This window comes from Buteo buteo, chromosome 24, assembly GCF_964188355.1.
Source record: "Buteo buteo chromosome 24, bButBut1.hap1.1, whole genome shotgun sequence".
NCBI classification, from domain to species: Eukaryota; Metazoa; Chordata; class Aves; order Accipitriformes; family Accipitridae; genus Buteo; species Buteo buteo.
This window is the reverse complement of record NC_134194.1, coordinates 20,035,737-20,055,507: the sequence shown is the minus strand read 5'-3', so window position 1 is coordinate 20,055,507 and position 19,771 is coordinate 20,035,737. Positions and strand designations below refer to the sequence as shown.

The 19,771-nt window shown below is 45.2% G+C and overlaps 1 protein-coding gene across 4 annotated transcripts in view; it reads left to right on the top strand.

Annotated features, from left to right (window-relative positions):
- SIL1 (SIL1 nucleotide exchange factor) overlaps positions 1-19,771 on the top strand; it is a 100,246-nt gene that overhangs the window by 20,221 nt on the left and 60,254 nt on the right. For all 4 annotated transcript variants that reach the window (XM_075056651.1, XM_075056653.1, XM_075056649.1 and 1 more), the window contains 2 exons: positions 3,573-3,687; positions 6,908-7,043. In XM_075056651.1, coding sequence (XP_074912752.1) covers positions 3,577-3,687; positions 6,908-7,043 — 247 coding nt within the window. In that variant the 5' untranslated portion in view covers positions 3,573-3,576. The remainder of the gene's footprint in view (positions 1-3,572; positions 3,688-6,907; positions 7,044-19,771) is intronic.

Below are 19,771 nucleotides of genomic sequence, written 5' to 3'. Positions count from 1 at the left end.
ATTGCCCATCAAACTTTGGCTTCAGCCTAAGAAGCTGTGAGTGCTTGGAGGTCTTCGTGCCACCAGTTCAGCTGAAGGATGCTTGGGCTGTGTTCCTTGATGTCTTTCCCTGTTTGATTGTTCTCCAGTGCTGACCTGTGCTCAGGGAGGGGAGGTCTGTGAATTATTTGTGCTCGTGTGCTGTTGATGCTTTTGTTACCACCAGCCATCTCAACAAAGGGTGGCTGGACAGATACCTGGCCTGAACTAATGAATTTGCAGACAATTTTGCAAGACTTATAATTCCCATACTTCTCCCTCGATCCCTAGATGAGAACAAGGATTAGCTTTTTGTTATTGCTTCCAGTTGGCTGTAAAAACAGAGCCTGGCAAGGGGGCCGGGGAGCTCTCTGGGATGTCCATGTGCTCTCCTCAAGCAGCAGATCAGAATTCAGATGAGGCTTCAGATGGATTTATTGGAGTGGCATAGTATACGCAGTGTGGGCTTTGAGTTAGGACATGAAAGAGTGGTGTGTTCCCAGCAGTGGAAGGCATTAATGAAATATGTTCCTCATACTGACTTGCTTTGAACTGTCACCTATGACTACAGCAAACTTATTCACGGGGCTGTGCAGCATTTATTGATGCGCAGCTAGTAAAATCAGTAAAAATGTCGCTGCTAATAGAGAGTGTAATGGCAATGCTATTGTTTCTGTGGCTACTGGTGCAAATAGGATTTCCTGGAGCTGCGGAGCAGAACCTCCCTGCACTGCAAAGCCCAGAACATTGCCTGCTCTTACAGGAGGACTGCCCCAGGAACAGAGGCTTCTTTGAGTGTGACCCTTTGCTCATTCCTTAGTACCTGATTTTCTTTGACATAAGAGGATTATTGGGAAAAAAACCAACACCCTGCTCCACACAAGGGGAGTTTGTGGTCCTCCTGTAGTGGTTCTGGTGCTGACTGGCTGCAGCTGTACATGGGTGCTGCTGGATCCAAAATAATGTTCCTAAATAAGAGCAAATGCTCCCCATACAGGTGGGGTCACAGCTACCACCCTTTCTGCTTTGTGAGCTGCAAGGGTCAGTTCTAAAAATGCATTGTATCCACATAACATTTGGTTTGGAAATCCTCTCATGCCCTCTGCGTGCGTCTGTCTTGTAACGAGATGTCAGCCTGTGCAGACTTCTCTCCAGGAGCTTCAAACCCCCGTGTTTCACATGTTAGTTCCTCCTGCCTACCTGGGACCTAAGCAAACTGCTAATTGTTGTGCAGATGTCATCTTCCAGGCAGGCATGAGTTTGTAGGCTTTAAAGAGGCTGTACTGTCATTTGCTACCAGCCTTCTTGGTACACGTGAGCTCTATTTTTACGGGAGTGTGCATTTTCTTTCAGCCACTGCTTTGTTGAATTTCTTTTTCTTCTTTTCTCTTTTTATTTCAAGGCTTGCAGGTAGAGTTTTAGGGATACATCTATTTTTCATTATCCCAGTTTTGTCGCTTGTTTTATAACTAAAAAAAAACCAAACCAAAACCCAAAAAACTGTTTCCGATGTAAAAAGCAGCAGTTTATTCCAAGGTGAGTTGAGGGGAGGTCTGTATGTCTTGGTCAGTCTGAGATTGAGGTCCTGACTGTGGCACTGGCCAGAAGGGTACGCTGATCTTCTGGGAGCAGGTGGAGTTTGAGCCCATGAACTCTGCTCTGGGTTTTCCAGCTCAGGAACGTGGATGTTAGTTGTAGCCTGGTTGCACTTGGCAGTGACCCGAGAGAGATGGAAGCTTTGGTCACAGGCTGTCTTTGCCTGTCTTCTGAAAATGGAGATCTTTGCTTCTACTCTGTTTGTAGTTTAGTAAGGGCTTGTGGGTCCTTGAGGTGGTCCTTTGACCCTTTAGAAAAGAGGAGGACATCGAAGGAGGATATCAAGCATCAGGTCAGAAACACAAGGTGGTACTTTCATGCATGGTGTGAATTAAATGGTGGAACTCATTGCTGAGTTGCTGTGGGTGTCAGAAGTCCAGATCTGCTCCAAAAGCAATTAACGGGAAAAACAAAAATCCGGTTGATCTGGATTTGAGTTCAAAGATAGAGGCTGCTGTTCAGGAAGACCCTGGGTCAGGAGTTTCTGGAAGATGCAGAAGTGCATCAGATGTATTACTATTTGTGCTCCCTGCTCTGCTGCTTTTTCATAGATGTCCACCACTGACCAGCATGATGTGGTGTTTTACCTTTTCTTTTCTTTTTTTGGCTAAAACAAAAACCAAGCAGGAAGAGGAAGAAGTAATGTAATGGAGTGGGGAGACAAGATAGCAGTAAAGGAGGGGAAGGAGAGGACTCCACTCCCTCCATGTCCCCGAAATTTTTTGTGGGGAGAGGTCCTTTGGTGGCAGGAGTTGGTGGTGGGGTGCGCCTGTGAGCATATTTTCTGCTTCGTGGAATAGGAGATGGTTGCTTCAAGGAAGGAAGGAAGTCTGCATTTGATGTGCCATCCTGATGGACGACAGAGACAGAAAGATATTTAGGACTGCATGTATGGGAGAAAATTCTTTAAAACCTGGGTAGGAGTAGGAACAGACTTGATGGAGGGATGAGTAATGAAGGAGTGTTTGAACGGAACTAATCAGTCCCATCTTCTTTCAAAAGACCTCATTTAGTTTAATTTAGCAGCGTGTAAATTTAGAGCCAATCAAAGGAAATACTTCTCCAGCCTGTGTGCTGGCAGGCTGCTCTGTTCCCTACCCCAGTATGAGAAGTAGTAGTGAGCTGAACGCTGTAGGTGGATTTAAAGCCTCGTGTTGTGAGGCAGTGGGGCCACGCATGTGCGTGAGCATGGTTACGCATGTAGTGGTGAGGACATGAGCTCTGTACCAGGGTGACTGGCAGCCACAAGAGGAGGACCCTTCTTTTTCCCCCCCTCTCGAGTTCAATACGTGGTCTGTAGTCAGTCAGGGCAGCTGTATGCCATGGGACTGCTTCATGGTCCACTGCAAGCGTGGGCAGAGCCAGCTCCTGGGCTCACAGTTTGGGTGAGCTGGTACTTTGAGCAGCAGGGAAAGCCTTGTGCTGTAGGAACCACCAAGTACACCTTGTTGACCTCTGCAAAATGTTGTTTTCCTCAAGAAAAACCTACATATGGGTTTAGATAAACTCCTGATCCTTTGATGGCTGGTAGTTTTGTTTAATTTGAATTAATGCAGCTACTTCTGTGCTTAAAATGAGGCAAAGGCATAAAAAGCCTTTGCAGGATTGCACTGATTTTTATTTTTCCCTGTAGTTGTCATCCATGGCACTAACACAGTGATTTTAAACAAGACTTGCTGGTCTCTCTGTATTTTCCAGGAGAGATATAAGCCCCTGTGGGGTCAATATAAGCTACTTTTGTCATTCCTTGTCATAAACTCCATTAGCAGTAAAATCGGTACCTCTTGCTATTGGCTGCCCCTGATGAGACCCATGCACTAACACCTCAAGGTGTTCTGTTTCCTGTGGTGTCACACCCCTGAACCCGTGCTGCGTTGCAAAATGTCATGTAAAGAACGCTGAAACCTGTGAAAACGTGGACTAAAATATTGTTCATTTTGTTTTCCTTTGCATTTCAGGCTGATGGCAATGTCTCACTGGGCCAGTCTCCTCTCCACTGCTGCCAAAGTCAACCTGCTGGTCTTGGTGGTTTCTGTGGTGTTTTCCCAGTCAAGCCTAAGCAACAGAGCTCCTGTAAGTGTTGGCTGCTCCGGCTGAAAGCTTTGCTCGCAAAGGGCTGTCCAGCCACCGGAGTCTCTGGTGGGGCGACAGCCTTACCTGATTCCTCTGTAGGACCAAGTAGAATGTAGCAGCAGTTGGTGAATCACCTCTCCTTGACAGTGGGCCTTCAATAACAACATTTCAGAAGGGCTTCTTTCTTGAGACCGCTTGCCTCACCCCAGGAAATCCAGTATATGCTCAATCCAGAGGGTTTGCAACAGGCACAGTGCAATTTGGGCAGCTCTCTTGTTTGCCAGATGTCACTTTTTCTATTTGGAGTTGTCACACGTTCCCACTGTGGCAAGAGGCAAAGCTAATTATGTGGTCTAGTGGCAAGAAGATGTGAAGAGGTGGCCTCAGTTATGTTCCTAACTGTGCCTCTGTTGAGTCACTGCAAGTGAGTCAGGCTTGAAAGAGCACCCTCTCAGGTCCTTGCATGTGCATGGATTTTGGTACTTGCAGTGTTGTTCTGAAGCTGCAGTTGAGGTGAGTGGTCGCTGTCTGTCCCTTTGCACTGTACAGGTGTGCAAAACTCCCCTGGATTGGATTCTGCTGCTAAGCCCCAGGTGCTAGGCCCCCCTAAATTAGCAGATCTGGAAAGCTTCCTTGAGAAAGCTTGAGCGGTAAAGAGTGGTGGTTTTTTAGTTTAATTAGTGCTGTGGCTTAAAACAGGGGGTCCCCCAGCAAAACTGGAGTAGGGGATCACTGGATGCCACGTCCCTGGGCACTCGCTCCTGCCTTTGCATTGCAGCTTGCTGCTCTGTTGGTTGTGTGATGCAACTGTCTGGGGACTGTGCTATTACCCAGAGCAAATACAAGGGACAGGTGACAATATAAGCACTGTAGACCAGTGCCTTGGGCCCACCTGGAGTCATGTAACGGTGAAATAATTTGTCTTTATTTCAGGGAGGGAAGGGAAGAGGCTGGAGATAGAGCACAGTCATCCCAGCTGAAGAACAAGCACTGGGACAGCCACCCAGTGATACCTGCCTGAATTGGCAGGCAGCCTGACACCGAGGTTCAGACAGGATTAATGCAATGTGTGGTTAACTCTCCCGTCACCTTTTCCTGCACTCCCGCTACAACGCTCCATGGTGGCCATGTCCCTCCTTTATTGCAAACAGACTGCAGATTGTCTCAAAGCCTCCCTGCTGAGGCTTTTCAGCTTATTGCAGTTGATTTCAGACTGATAAAGCAAGGAGGCTTTTTGCCTTTAAGGAAATTTCCATTGTTCATTCTTTCTACTGTCTTAATTATGAAAACAAACTGAAAAGGTTTCTACCTAATTTCTGCATAAATGAAGAATTGCTTGTGTGTCGTTGCCCGTTTTTGCCAGAAATACTAATGAAAATGGGGTATTGCAAAGCAACTGTGGGCCAAGCAGTGGCATTAACATTTAAGTGAACCAAGTCACATCCTTTTACCCTTACTGAACATTTAGACGCTTCTCTTAAGCAGAGCCAGTAAACATCAGCTGTCTCCATTATGTGTTTCAACAGATACAACACTCAGAGGCCTGTTGGTAAATTTACAATAGCCTGTATCGTTAAGTCCCTCTTGGATAATAATATAGCAGCGTAAATAAGCTAAGTAATAACTGCTCTGACTCATTTATTTTAGTCCTGTTGAGTCTTGGCTCAGAAAATGTTAACATTGATTTTCATCTGCAGAACCTGGCTTTTTATGTTTATGATTGTTACTGGCCTTTAACCATTTGTCATAATTTTAACAATTTCAAGCCTCTGATGCACTACACGAAAGCAGGAGTTAAGCTCTGCTTTCCAGTGTATTTCCGAAATTTCAGTCCCTTTTGACAGATAAAATAAAAACATTCTATAGGTTTGTCAACTATCTTCATGTGTTGCCACTGTCATTGCTAATTGTACATGTTTTGCTCAGGCTGACATTTCTCTTGCTCAGAAAACACTCTCCTAGGCTGGGTAACGGATATTTATATGGAAAGCACCCAGATTCTGCCAGGAAATATGCATGCATTTTTTCCAAGAAGTGGAAGAAGTGAAGGCAGAACATGGCCTAAAATTTCCCGTTAACCTCTTAATTGACGACGACTTTTTCCCTATGAAAACATTCTAAGGATTAATATCAACACAATTCATGAAGTGAGCTGTAACTCTTATTCTAATTGCCAACAATGAGGAACAATCTTTCCCTATAGGTTGGTTATTTGAAATGATTCAGTGGTGGCGTTCTTGGCGATATCAGAAGCTGATAATACTCCCTGCAACAGAAACTGAGCTGTCTGGATGATTAGCCTGGACTAGCTTATCTGTTCCTGTGAAAACCAGAGTAGCAAAGACCTGCTTCCCGAGCAGTTAATAGCCGGGTGTAAGATAGTACGAGGTCGTTACTTACTATGCGCTCTCAATAATTTTATCTGTTGCAGTTTTACATGACTCCCACCAGCTCCCTAGGGAGACTTTCCACTGAACAGTGAGGTTTCCCTCACAGCAAGGGGTTTTTTTCCTGCTTTTCATCCTTGTTTTTTCCTTTGCGTAATGTCGTACCACTCGTGCTAGCTGATCTACCACACCTCTGCCATTCGCGTGCTGCACTTGCAACGTAGGTGGTGATTAAATTGCTGCCTCATTGTTTTAAAAGACTTGGAGGACACTGGGAACGAGTGGAGAAAAGGATGCTCGCTTTTTTATCGTGTGGGCAATTCGGTGTGTTTTCCCCGTGTCCTATTTTGGAAATAGCTGAACTATTTTAGCTGAAATCTTCTCCAAGCCTGAAATAAGTGCATTTAAGAAAAAAAAAAACCCCAACGCTTGAGGCGTTCCACTTGCGTGGAAAATTTCAGCTGAAAAAGTTAAAAGTTTGACATATTTTTAGAAAAGGGAAAACGGGGTCTTACAATGTTACACAACCCTAGTAATAGTCAGGGCTCCTGGTTCTGACTGTAATATAGGTGAGGCTCTGTGAAAGCTTGTTTTAAACCTGCAGCCTGCATTGGAATAGGAAATAAGCTGCATTGCTTTGTTCAGCACAAATGTCATGCTACTTATGCATGTTTAACCTTTAATATACTTTAAATCTAAATTTAACCATGTGGAAAGAATCTTGGATGTCAAAAAAAAAAATCTGCTGGCGAGGGAAAAAATTTTGTATTCTCAGCCGGCACTAAATTACTCAGATGCAATTGCTAATGAGCTGAATCTTTTCTATCCGAAAGGAGTTTGCCCTTACAAAAATAGAAGAGAGCGACATAAAAGATGACAGTGGGAAAGAGCCAATAACAGAAGATGATGCTGATCCTGAAGACCTGGAAGTGTTTTACCCCACACATCAGTGGCAAACCATCCGTCCAGGTAACGTGCTGATGACTAATTATAGCATCCCTCTGAAACCCCACCTGACAGCACTGACAGAAGCCTTGCAGAAACTCAAAATACCTGTTTGTTCCCATGACGATGTATTCTTTTGCTGGTGTTCAGACAAAGAGGTATGGACCCAATGACCCAATACAGGGACAAGAGACCATCACAGAACTGGCTGGCAATGGGAGCGGTTGCTGAAGTGTTCTCAGTTCACTGGAGCAGGTCGAGTGGGCTGCCATTCACGTTGTAGGTGGTGATGTGTCTCTCTCACTAGCTCAGAAGCCCTTTCTCTCTTTGTACGCTTGTCAAGGGACAGATTTTACAACGTTTGTTGGCATGTGGTATCCCAGGTCTGCTGTGCTCCAGTGTGGGCTGGTGAAATGCTGCTCAGTGGCAATCTGATTAAGAACCATCAATGTAACACTACACAGCTTTTTAACAATGGGTTTTCTGTTCCTTGAGTGTTTGAAATCCAGCTCTTATCCCTATCTATACATGCCACAAAAAAAAACTCTTCCCTTTTTTCGGGCTGGTATCTTTTATTAGACATGTATGGGACATGTATGGTGAGAAGACACCAACTGAGTAGGCTGGCTTCACTGCAAAAACCCATGTGCTGGGAATGGCTCTGGAGAGGATAAGCCCATTTAAACACACACACACAGATGCATGTGTGCACACTTACTTCAGCAATTAGGATGATCAGTAAGCCTGCCTCTGAGGTCTTGAACAAGGTATTTAATCCACTTGTGCTTTGGTGTCCTCATGTATATGCAGGTGTAATACCTTCCCACCTCAGAAGGGTGAACTAAGTAGTAATTAATTTTTATAAAGTGCTTTGAATTTAAAAGAGCTTTATCCTGTGCTCAGTTATCATTGAATGAATAAATATGGGATCCATTTGTCTTGAAATTTCTGCCAGATATAGCAGAACAACTGTTCCAAATGTAAATCTTTGTATAACATGAATGTCTAGCAAAAGCCCCAGTATATACTTGTATTCCATTTTGGTACCATTATGTATGGAAGGCGTGTGCTGTCCCTGTTCAGTATTCAGACTGGCACATCCCCACCACCCTTGTCGAAGCAGAATATGTATATGCTTGCAGTCACTATAAACGTCGTTGCCAGTTTTGTTCAGAAGCACCTTCTCTATTGCTCAGGTGTTTTGTTCTGCTTTATTTTTGTAGCAGTTCCAGGCTGGGCCTGTGCAGTGAAGGGCTTGTGGAAGTAGGGAGCTTGTTAGCATTTGCAGAGGAGAAGAATTTCAGTTACTCTTGTAAAAGGCTTAAGTGGTGGCCTGCCTCATTGTCTAGCCACTACGGATTCTCATTTCAGGTGTACGTGCAGATTTGGGTAGAGACATGTCAGAAAGAGGAGTCATCTTTGGTCTCCCCCTGTCAGCCTGGGTTTTTATCCCCTGTGGGTTTCTCTGTAGCGAAATCTTGTGTGTAGACTGTGACTCACACTTTTAGCATGTGTATTACCTGAAGCAAGGCTGGGGAACCTGCTACCACCACGAGCCCATTCCTGTGTCCTCTGAGCTCGAGGGTTTCCCCCTTGCTAGTACAGGTCTGTGCTGGGAAGGGAATTGACCCACAGGACAAGGGAAGCAGCCAGCATGGCTGCACGAGGGATGTGCCTTTCAGTCCCTTAGCAGAGGCACACACATTGGCAGCATGTCTAATCTGGTGGTTCTGCATCTTCCAATGTTCTCTGATGTGATTTCACTCGCTCGTAGCCAAGCAGAGTCCTGGCTGGTGTGTGCTCAGCACAGGCCAAAGTGAACCGCAGCACAGTGCTCAGAAGTTTACTTTCTGCTGCCTGCCTCTCCAGGATGCCCCCACGCTGTCTTCTGTTGTATTCCTGCAGCAAAGGGGCTAGTCTCTCCGGAGGAAGCAAATGTTTTGATTTAAAGTCTGGATCTTCAATTTTGAATAGTGGAAGGGAGCTCAGAGTTGCGTTTCTCCCCGTCGTGCTCCTGTTTCATCTTGTTCCTGTTCTGAGCTCAACACAGGATTTTTATGCTTCTGTCCAGTTCTGCAGTTGCTCATCTTTTATACATGTATTTCCAGTTTTGCTCTGCTGTTTTTCTATTCTCTGTTGCTAATTGCATCAAACCATGTTTCCGTCGAGACTGCAGCAGTGTCATCAACCTGTAACCTGTCAAATCCCTCCACCAAATTCAATTGTTATTGTATATGTAACACTGCTTTGTGCGGTTGTTCCCTCGCTGCCTACAATGTGAGCTGGATTTTGATCAAGTGCTTTCTTGCACTTTGAGCACGCTTCAAGCTGCTGGAGGTAGCTGGATGCAAACACAGAGAGACAGTTACCCTAAGAGCTCTGCCGCCTGTAATCTGGAAGCAAGGAGATCAGTTGTCTCTTCTGCCAGCTAGCTGGGAAGCTGATGGGCTGTGGAAAGGTTGGTGAAACTTCACAAAGTCCTTTAACACTTTGTTAGGCATTGCTTCTTTCTCACTTGGCACTAAATAATGCACCAAGCGCAGCTGGGTTAGACAGAAAGGACACGTGCGCCTTGGAAAGCCGTCCAGCACCTCTATTATTTTACTTCTTTTGGTATCGTCTGAGGAAATGGTGAAGACATCTCTGGGGCTTTTTGTTCTGTTCTTGGCTAGCATCCATAGGAACTTGCAGGCTGTGTGGGTTTTAATGAGTAGGATTGCAATGTCCTCAGAATGGATGTTCACACCCGTGGTCAGATCACTTATTGTGGTCAGGTAACTGTTCCACCACAGACACAGAATTTTTCTGAAGTTGTGCTTCCTCTGATGTCTTTTTCCTTTCTGAATGCACTTTTACCAGATGATAGTACTCTTGTGAGTTGGAAGATCTCAGAGAAACGTAGCAGAGGTGGTGACTTGCTTTTGTTGCTGCTCTGTCAAGTGCATGGAGGTGAGTCTGTCAGCACACAAAAACACCCTACCACTTTTCAAGGTGATCTCGCCGGATGGTTATGGCAACCAAAGGCTGATCCTTAGTCTTTGGGATGGCAGAGATGAATGGAAAGATTGAATGGTGCTGATGGTCTTCTCCACCAGTTTGACAGTTTTCTTGGGGGTTCTTTATATAAAAACATTTCTTCCATGTTTTCAGGTGACCTCAAATCTGCCACACAACATCCTAGAGCACATGAATGCTTCATTTCCTGGGAATTACCTACTTTTATAATTTGTTGTAACTTTTGTTACTATTTTGTTATTTTTCTCTGTTTTGTTTAGCATTCCTGATGATGATTGAAAGTTTGATTGCTCTGACCAGCTAGTCATATCACTGGCCAGCAGATTTTCCACCTGACATTAGGGTCAGAAGTAGCTCCTCTGGGAAGACATTGCTGTGAAGATTAAGAAAAAGGATATAAGAGGCAAGAGTTTAACTGGGAAAGAAAAAGGGTGTTAATTATCTCCTCAGCAGTGACCAGCGCTGCAGGGAGCCCATGCTGCTCTGCAGATGGGCTCTGTCCACCTCTGTGGCAGCAGCATTTACCTACTCCCTGATGTGGCAGAAACTTGCTGGCAGGTTTCTCAGCTGACAGTTTGAAGTTGGCAATTAATGTGTCCAGTTTCCAAATCCAGATGGACCAAGCGAGAACCTCATCTGCCCAAAATACCAAAATACTTACAGTCTACTCTGCATGCTTTCCACTTGAGAGGAGGCAACAGTGGGGCACAGAAAGGTTTCCTTTGGTCCAGAGCAGCTCCCTGCAGACTGGAGAAATGGAGCAAAATCTTGCATTGGCGATTGAAATGTTGCACCATTGGATCTCCTCTCAGGTTTGGATAGCATGTCTCAGTACCTAGTGAAGCAGAGCATGTGTTACAGGAGCTCGGCTGGCCTGTACCTTTAGCTGTGGTTAAACTTCTTGCTTGCAGAGCTCTGTGCTGATACCTGCAGTTACTCTATAGCATTTGTACTGTTCAGAGTAATTTTCCTAAGTGCCTAATTATATTGCAGTTAAAAAATAAGAAGACATGACTGCTGCTGTTGATCAAACTGCCAGAGCAAAGTTGATGTGAGCATGCTCTTGCTGCTTCTGCAAAGATGAAACCATCTTACATTCAGCGGGGAGCTGATGATACATTGCTTAGCATTTAAATATCCATGGCTGCAGCTTCCAAGGATCCTCAGGCTGCTTTCTCTGTCAGTAGCTGTCTTTGCTGTTCATACTTGTCTCAGGTCTTCCCCATCTCATTTACTGCACAAACAAGGTTTTACACATATGAAAACACGTGTTTTTTCTTCTCAAAGAAAGTGTTCACGCTGGGGAGGTAATTTCAGAAGCTGCTTTGAAGGACTTGCTGTGGTTTTGGAAAGAATAGGACTCAGAATGGGGAATAATTCAGTCCAGTTTCATTGCCAGTCTTTGTCTTTCAGGAGATTTCAGTGGCTGAGTGAGCCAGCACTGCGATAAGCTAAGAAGAGGTTTTTAAAGCGGGGAGGAGAAGGTAGTGGCAGGAGGGATCCCTTTGGCTAAAGAGTCCCATGCCAGGGCCTGTCCCACAGCCTGTGTGGGTGACGTGGTGACTGGCGAGGATTTTATTACACCTTGTTGGTGGGTATCTTGCTCCTGCTGTTCACTGGGATCTCCTGAGCTACACTGTCTCCTGCTAAATGTTTTGCTGAATTAATGAATCTGTCCGAACCATTGGCTTCTTGGTGACCTAGACCTAACTCAAACAGTTGTGTGCAGGTCTCTGAAATATTTATGTCAGCATGGTTGAGAGAGGGCTGTGAAATATGGCGTTAAACCACCAGGGTATGCTCGTTTTTGCAAAGCTTGACATGTGTAATCCAGGAAATAGGAGCCTCATAAGATCAGCACAGCTTTGCATGAAGAGGGAAGGCAAATGGGATTTAAAAACCTCATTTATACTAGATGAAATGCTTCTTTTCCAGGTCTTTTTATAAAATAACTTGTTACTGATGTGCAGAGGGGGAAAATCTCAACTGTGGAGTTGTTATAATTTTCTCTGGCCAGCAACAGGGAGAGCTGCAGGGTGATTACAGCAGGTAGGAAAGCCCAGGCAGTCTCAAGAGCAATTGCAAATGTTCAGTGCTTGGAGGTAGAGTTATGGCCAGTAGTAGCTCTTCCTCTGCTTGTTTTCCATCTGACCTCTTGCACACGAGGCTTTTGATATCTTAAATGTATCTTGTGCCTGTCCTTTTTATTACCACATGCCTTCATGCTCTCCTCTCTCAGCTTCCCCATCCTTGTGGGGTTTCCTTGACTTCTCACCTTCACATCACAGGATGCATCGTCTCCCTAACGCTGGCTTGTGCTTAATTCCTCCTTACACTGAAAGCCTTCTCTGGCAAAAGTGCCAGGGCTGAAGCTCCATGTGCCACTTCTGGCTCTGGTGTGGGGCACTGGAGGGCAGGCATGTCAAGTAAAGCAGAGTCTCTGTGCCTTAGTCCTCTCTGTGTAAGAGGGATAACAGTGTCCTTGCCTGTTGTTGGTAAGAGGGCAGGATTGGGACTGCTCAAGAGGTGCTCGGACAGCGTGCAGACAGGCGGCATCTCAAACAGCTATTTGAGTAGGGTGTGTTTGAAGGATGCCAACTCTTGGACATGGAGATATTGTCTGTACGAACATCTTTCCCTCTGGCTCAGCTGTGCAGATGAGGGCAGTGCAGTTACCTGTCTCCAGCCTTGCTCTGCATTATCCACTTGGATTTTCTTTACTGGCAGGTTCCCTGAGCTGGGGAGTTGGAGGGCACCCACCAGGGATGCACACCTGGTCCTTGTCAAGCCGTCTCTTCAATGTGCAGACAACGGCTTGCAGCGCTGCACAGTGAGCAGTCCGGCGTCCTGGCTGAGGCAGGTGTGGGCTGGCTGTCCCCAGCACGGTGAGCTGCCAGGAGCTGCTGCCAGCATCCTGATGAGATGCCGGTGTAGGTGATGCTGGGAGCGTTGTAGCCTCGGACCTGTGTAGTTGAAACACTCATGAAACAAATCATGAATGTTAGTGGGCTGGGTCCTTGGGCACAAAGCTGACTTTTTCCAGGAGAGGTCAGACCTGCAGAGCCTTTGTCGTTCACACTAAGAAATGGGAAACGGTAGCAAATAACAGAAATTTATAGGCCAGTAACTGAACATGCACATTAAAATAATAAAAAAAACCCCTCCCACTTTATAAAAAACACTCTGCACCTCTAATTTGAGTGTAGTAATGCGATTTTGATTATATATATTGTAGCATGTTGTATATGCAGTATATAGATATTTAAATTTTGATAATGTAAGACCTTAGAACTGTATAGCTCCTGGTACTAAATCATTCCTGGGAACTGGGCAGAAATGGACTGTTGCACGTCACTACACTCAACTTGCAGGTTTTTATTACGTGGAACTGCAGGGGTTGGTGGCTGTGCCCAGCCCCAGTGCAGCACTTCTCGGAGTAGCGGGATAGGTGGCAAGGTGCCACTCAGTGGGACATGTTCAGTGTGGCCGGGTACTGGTCTGACTCAGGGTTGTTCCCTGTGTTTTCTATCTGCTTCTTCGTGACCTGGGAGGTTTTGCAGCCATTGTTTTCCCAGCACATCCGTGAGGGTATTGGGTTCAGTATTTGTAAAATGAACTGGAAGCCAATTTTTTTTCCCCCCCCCAAATGCAGAGAAAACTTCTGTTGTCTTCTGTCATTTCAAGAACTGTCGGTATCCTGGCAGCACCAGTGTTCATGAGAAAAAACTCTAAATTTACGACCGGGATTGCTCAGGTTTAGGAGCAGAGTGGGGCTGAGATGGGTTTTCAGTTTGTCAGGGTGAATACTTTCCCTTACTGGCCATGGTGTTACTGGTTTCATTAAACAAGCTGGTTATAAAAGTCTTCTGCAGTGATGCACGTACTGACAAAAATTAATTACGCTTCTGAGCAGCTGAGATAAAAGCTTGCAGCTTCTTTAACACATAGACATGGGCTTGGATGTTGGGCATAACTGAAACAAGGGTGTAATGATGTATTTTCACGAGACAAACCGTGACTCCTGCTAGCTGCATGTATGACTCCATGCTCTGCAGTGTGTTACAGGTTAATTTAAAGTGGTTATAAACCAGGTGATGGAGGTGTTTGAGAGTCAAGTGGCTTTTTTCATGCAACAGGAGGAAGTTAGGCTGCATTTTTCAAAATATTTTTGAACTTAGCTTTAATGATGCTCTGACTGGTGTTACTATAATTGTAGCATTAGCGAAGGGAATAAGTATATCAGCTGTGTAGCAGTAGACATAAGCAGTGGGAATCATTTACATGGTTAAATTTACATTGTTTGGAGGGGAAAAAGTGCTTTGAAAGAAGAGAGACTGTTTCCCAGAGAAGACATCTCTTATTCCTCTCTTTTATCTTCTTTCTGCCAAGCCAGGGATGCTGTGAGCATGTGAGCTGCTGAGAGATGCTTAAATGTTTGCTGGGTGATGAGGAATATCTTGCTATGATTTTTATGTGCAAGCATGCTATATTTTCTGCAATAACTTTAATAACCTTCATGTGACTGTTTAGAAGGATGAACCTCATTAAAGAAGAGGTATTTAATAACAGGCCTATTTTTATCTCTGTCTTTATCTAACAGTCTGCACATTTATTTCAAGCTTGTAACAGTGCTTTGGAAGAAAAATGTTTTTCCTCCTGGAAGATGTTTTGGGAGAGGATCCAGCCTTGGTTATTTTGAATTTCCAATTTGAGTATCTTCCCTCCTCCTTCCAGAGCAAGCAAGCCATACCAGGACCTTGGCTCCAACATTTTCATTGGGTATTATGGGAAAGTGTTTTTCAGAAAGTGTAGCTTGGGTTCCAGAGCCATTTAAATGGTTCTGAAGGTTTGACCAAATATAATCAGAGCAACCCTTTCACACTTCAAATGCATGATCTTGTTTTGTGGGACAAGCATTCCAGGCATTGCAATGTGTGCTTGCTTAGCCACAGGTTGGATCTCGACCCCCACGAAACCCTGGAGGGTGCTCCTGTGGCCAGGAAAGCGTTGAATTCCCACCAAAGCACTATCACAGATGCCGGAGATCAGGTGAGCCATCCAGCTGCTGCTGCACACTGTGAGCTCTGAGCTGCAGGGTAAGGCTCCTTGTGCCAGCAGAGCTCAGCACCTCCTGATTACCCGAAGCTGTCCTTCTCTCTTCTTTGGTGACAGAGGCCTCCAAGAGCAATTATTTTCCTGGTTTGGAAATTATTTCCTGGCCTGTGGCATGGCAGCAGAGCAGCGCTGCTCCTGGAGCATGGGGCTGGGTTTGCTGTCGTACATATTTTGACCACACGCTCTTGGAGAGGTTGGCAGCTCTGGAGATCAGGCCTTCCTGCAGAGTTGATTTTTTTTTTTTCCCCCTAAATTTGCAATTTTATTATGCAATCTCATAAATTAATCCTTGACCTATTGATATAATGCAGACAGTGTGTTTTCAGATTGCTCTCCTGTGTTTTATCTCATTTGCTGGCTGAGGTTGGCCATGACGGAGGCAGGTGGTCTGCCCCATCACTGAAAAGATGCACCATCTTTCCAATTCCTTCCACACCCATCCCTTTAATGTCACTGGTTCTGCATCCAGGCTGCCTGCCTTGACTCAACGTTTCTTGGAGCAGAAGTGCCGTTTAGCCCACGCAGAACTATAGTACCATACAGCCTGTGGCCAGAATGACCATTTCTGAACCCTTTTCCCAAGACACATATGTGGCCATATGCTCTGGGAGCTTGTGTGTTTGGTCCCTGGTGTGTGTTTGATGGTTGTTACAAAAACACCTGGCTCTGGGAGCTAAACCCTCCTTTTCTTTGGTGTTCAGTGTAGATCATGTACATCACTAAAACACAGTTTCACAGCATTATCTTTTTCATAATTAGGAAGAAATTATTTTCCCCCATGGTCTTGCTCTGGCTGTTCCTTCCTTCAATCTCCCCCGTGGGCTAAGACCCTGCTTACTAAAATTTCTACAAAACTGATTCTAGGTGGGTGAGCACAAAGTCAGATTTTTTTTTTCAGTCAGTCAGCACACAGTCAAATGGCTCCTGCGAGGAATATTTCATCCTGGTCCTTCACAGTTCACGCCTGCAAATTAGTGCTCTTACTCAGATGGGGCTGCATGTGCTGCTTTTTTTTTTTTTTTTTTAAATTTTTCTATATGTTTATGTATAGGGTCACACTAGCAACAGATCTTCTTTTTCCACAAACGCTTTTCAGAGCCATGTGCTTTTCCTCCTCCATTCTCTCTTAAAAGCACCTTGCTCTTCTGAGGAAAACTCTGAATATCCATCATGCTGTCCTGATTTAGTGAGACATTTTCTCTGATCTGTGCCCTCTGTTCATTTTAGAATCTACAATGAATTTGGGAGGTAAATTAAAAAAGCTGCTTGATGTTTCTCGAGGTCTAGAAGCTTGTTTTGCATTTGTTCTTACTTGAATGCACACTGAAACAAATGTCTCTGCTTTACTGAAACAGCTTCCTTAGCATCTCAAGGAAGCTTCTGAGTTAAAAAATAAATATATCTCTGTTTTTCCAGCTCTGCTTTACCAGCATAAGCTTGGGAATGAAATGTAATCTCCTTGGGTCTGTCTTGATGTTTTGTAGAACTAATTCCCATTTATTGCAAGAACTCTTACAACACTATATTCAAGTTTAAATTTTTATTATGTGTTTACATTTTGGAAGGGGTAAGTGTGGTGGTGTTGGAAATTCTAATTAAGGATAACATTTCTGATTCAAAAGATCTTTCTTCAGTCCGGAGATTCTTTTTCCTCTTTCCTGATTTTCTGCCTGCTCCTTAAGACCGCAGGAAGTTTTGCTTGGGTCATTCACTTGCAACAGGATGTTATCTGAATACTGAATTAATGTATGCAGTCTGTCACTTGGTATTTCTTCTGTTCTTCTGCTGGAGATCTCCCAGGGTTGCAAAGACCTTGCAAGCGGCAATGGCAATAACAGGAATGTGCCTATGATCCTGCAAAGTAAAAGAAGAAACATTAAGCTGCATGTCTCTCCCATCACTGCAGGGTGTGAATAAATAGATCTAATCAACAATTTACATTTTAACCTCAGACCAGGTTTTATTTTTAGGATTTGTCGTTCAGCCCAAGCAAAACCTTTCTGTTTCTGTCTGGTGGTGTTTCTAAAAGCACCTTTAAGTTATCACCGAGACTGTGTATTTTAAGATGCATTTACATTTTGATATAATCTGCTGCTTTTCCTATTTGAAACAAAGCCCACCTGTTATTCATTAATTATACTGTCATTTAACCTGCTAACCAGGTTGCTACTAATTACAGTTATCTCACTGTTTTGCAGCTGATAATATGCAAAAATGGTTAGACCTCTCTGTATCTCGATCAGCTAGAGCTGTAACGAGGTAGCAAATTGTGAAGGCTTTTACAGGTATTGTGAAGGTATTTACAGACTATATGATATAAAGCTGGGAGGAGTGGCTACTGCACCTGTTGAGTGTGCTGCCCTTCAGAGCGGCCTCGACAGCAAAAACTGAAATAGAAGAAATTCTGTTTAAACATAGAAAAATCTGTTTTACTGTAGGGCGATTGAACACTGGAGCAGGTCAACTCCACCAGAGAGGTTGTGGAGTCTCCATCCTAGGAGACGTTCAAAACCCAAGTGGACACAGTCCTGGGCATCCTGTTTGAGGTGACCCTGCTTGAGCAGGGGTTGGATGGGATGATCTCCAGAGGTGTCTTGCAACCTCAACTGATCTGTGACTCTGTATGGCAGTGCCTTTTTAAAGACAGAAGATCTCTTGGTGAGGGAACTGCGAATCCTGGTGGTAATGCTGACTGTTCCCCCTTGCTAACATCAGCTGAAATCTGAACGGAGCAAACGTGTGAAGAGTTGCTGAAGAATTCTCTGGAGAGAGGCAGCAGAAAGTAATGTCTGAGACCAGCTGGAGCCAGGAGCCAGAAGCTGGAGTGAAGGCACCCCAGGGGCCAGAGCCTTTGCTGGAAGATAAGCCAGGGGGCTTTTCAGTTGACCCCTGTTTTAATCATCTTTCTACCCACTTTGATCTCTCCAGATGCTCTCAAAACCTTTGGATTACATCCTGAAGTGGAAAGGACATGTCCTGAAGGAGGAGCAGAGTGAGGCTGCAGACAGAGGAGAGCTTGTACCTCACCCTGCCGCCTGCGGGGAAAGCCCAGTCTGCTGGCAAACAGGAGAGGAGGAAGAGCCAAGGGTCTTCCAAATCAAGCTGTGTCAGTCAAAGGTGTTAAAGTGACCACTTTATGAGGAGGAAATGTATACGCTTTGCTTCATCCACTCCAACAAATGTCCTCAGGTTAGATCAAACCACCTACACTGACTATTTTTACTGTTTGCTCTCTGCTATACTTGATGAACCGATTTGTGCGTGGGTTTTTTTGTTGACTTTTTTTTTTTTCTGAAGAGGACTATAGATGGTTCACATGATTTCTTTTGTGTCCTCTGCAGTGCAGATGATGCAGACAGGGCTGGGGCGATAGCATCTTTATACTTGTCAGGTATCCATCCACAACCCAAGGCACTGCCGATGTACGGCCTGAGTGCAAAGGTGATCTTGCAGGCTTAGGAATACTATACAAAACAGGTAAAGCAAGACACTCGAAGATCACGCTGGAGAAAGACTATATCTGCTGTCTAAAAGCCAGATACAGGGTCACTGAAGTGCGTGTCACAGTGGTAGCGGAGCTGGGAACCCTGAACGGGGAGGTTTCCCGCAGTTCTGGCACGAGGAACGAGAGGACCTCCCAATGCCTTGCACAGGCCTTGCCGTGATGCCGGGCAGGAGCTTGCTGATGGGGCTGCTCTGCCGGCACAGCCTGTGGTGCAGCCCGGCAGCGTTCCTGGGGACTGCGCGGCAGGGATGCTTGGCCGCTCTCAGCATGCTTCTGCTGTGCATGAAGGTGTCTTCCTACAACGGCTGCTTCTTCTCTGCATCGATTCTGTTGGCGGAGCAGGGACAAAAATACCCTCCTGCTGCATCGCAGTGAGCCCTGTGGAACCAGCACACCTGAGAGACGAGGAGATGGTCTGTACTCTCCTGTGCATTGCCTGGGCAGTACTGGTTTAATCGTTTATCCTCACACCACCAAAGCTTTACATTGGGTGGAGATGCGTGTATTTGGTGTGGGTTAACCCCAATGGGTAGCTTGTCAGGTGTCAGGCAGGATTTGCAACTCTGGTAGCTGGGGAGAAAAACTGTTACTAAGTGTAACGCAGCACCTTGGATACAGAAAGCAGGGGGAGACAATAAATACAGACTTCCTTAATGTCATTTTATAGTGTCACTCTTCAGAATTTATTAAGACTTGGTTACAGTGATGCCTGCAGCTTCTTCTGGTTGAATCGGTAAATTCTGTTCATTATCTCCAGCACTTGTTTTGACCTACTGTGTTTTAGAAAAGAGGAAATATTGGAGGCATAGGGGCACCCCAATTACTTTCTTTGGCAGCTGGGATTTTTGGTGTAAATCCAGATTTTCTCAGGTTTGCTGCTGACACCCCAGTCAGTGCTTCTCTGGGTGGATGGACAGACCCAAAATGTGAAGCGTTGCTTGATGAGAGCACTGAGAAATGCAGGCACCGGTGACCTGCCTTGATCACCGCAGCCTCCTGCGGGCAGTGTGTGGCAATGGGAAGAGAAGAGCCGCAGCGAGGAGGGATGCGACTGTCATCTTGGAGCAAGTTTGCATGTCTCGTCATCCCACCCTGGTACCGCTCCAGCGTGTGGACA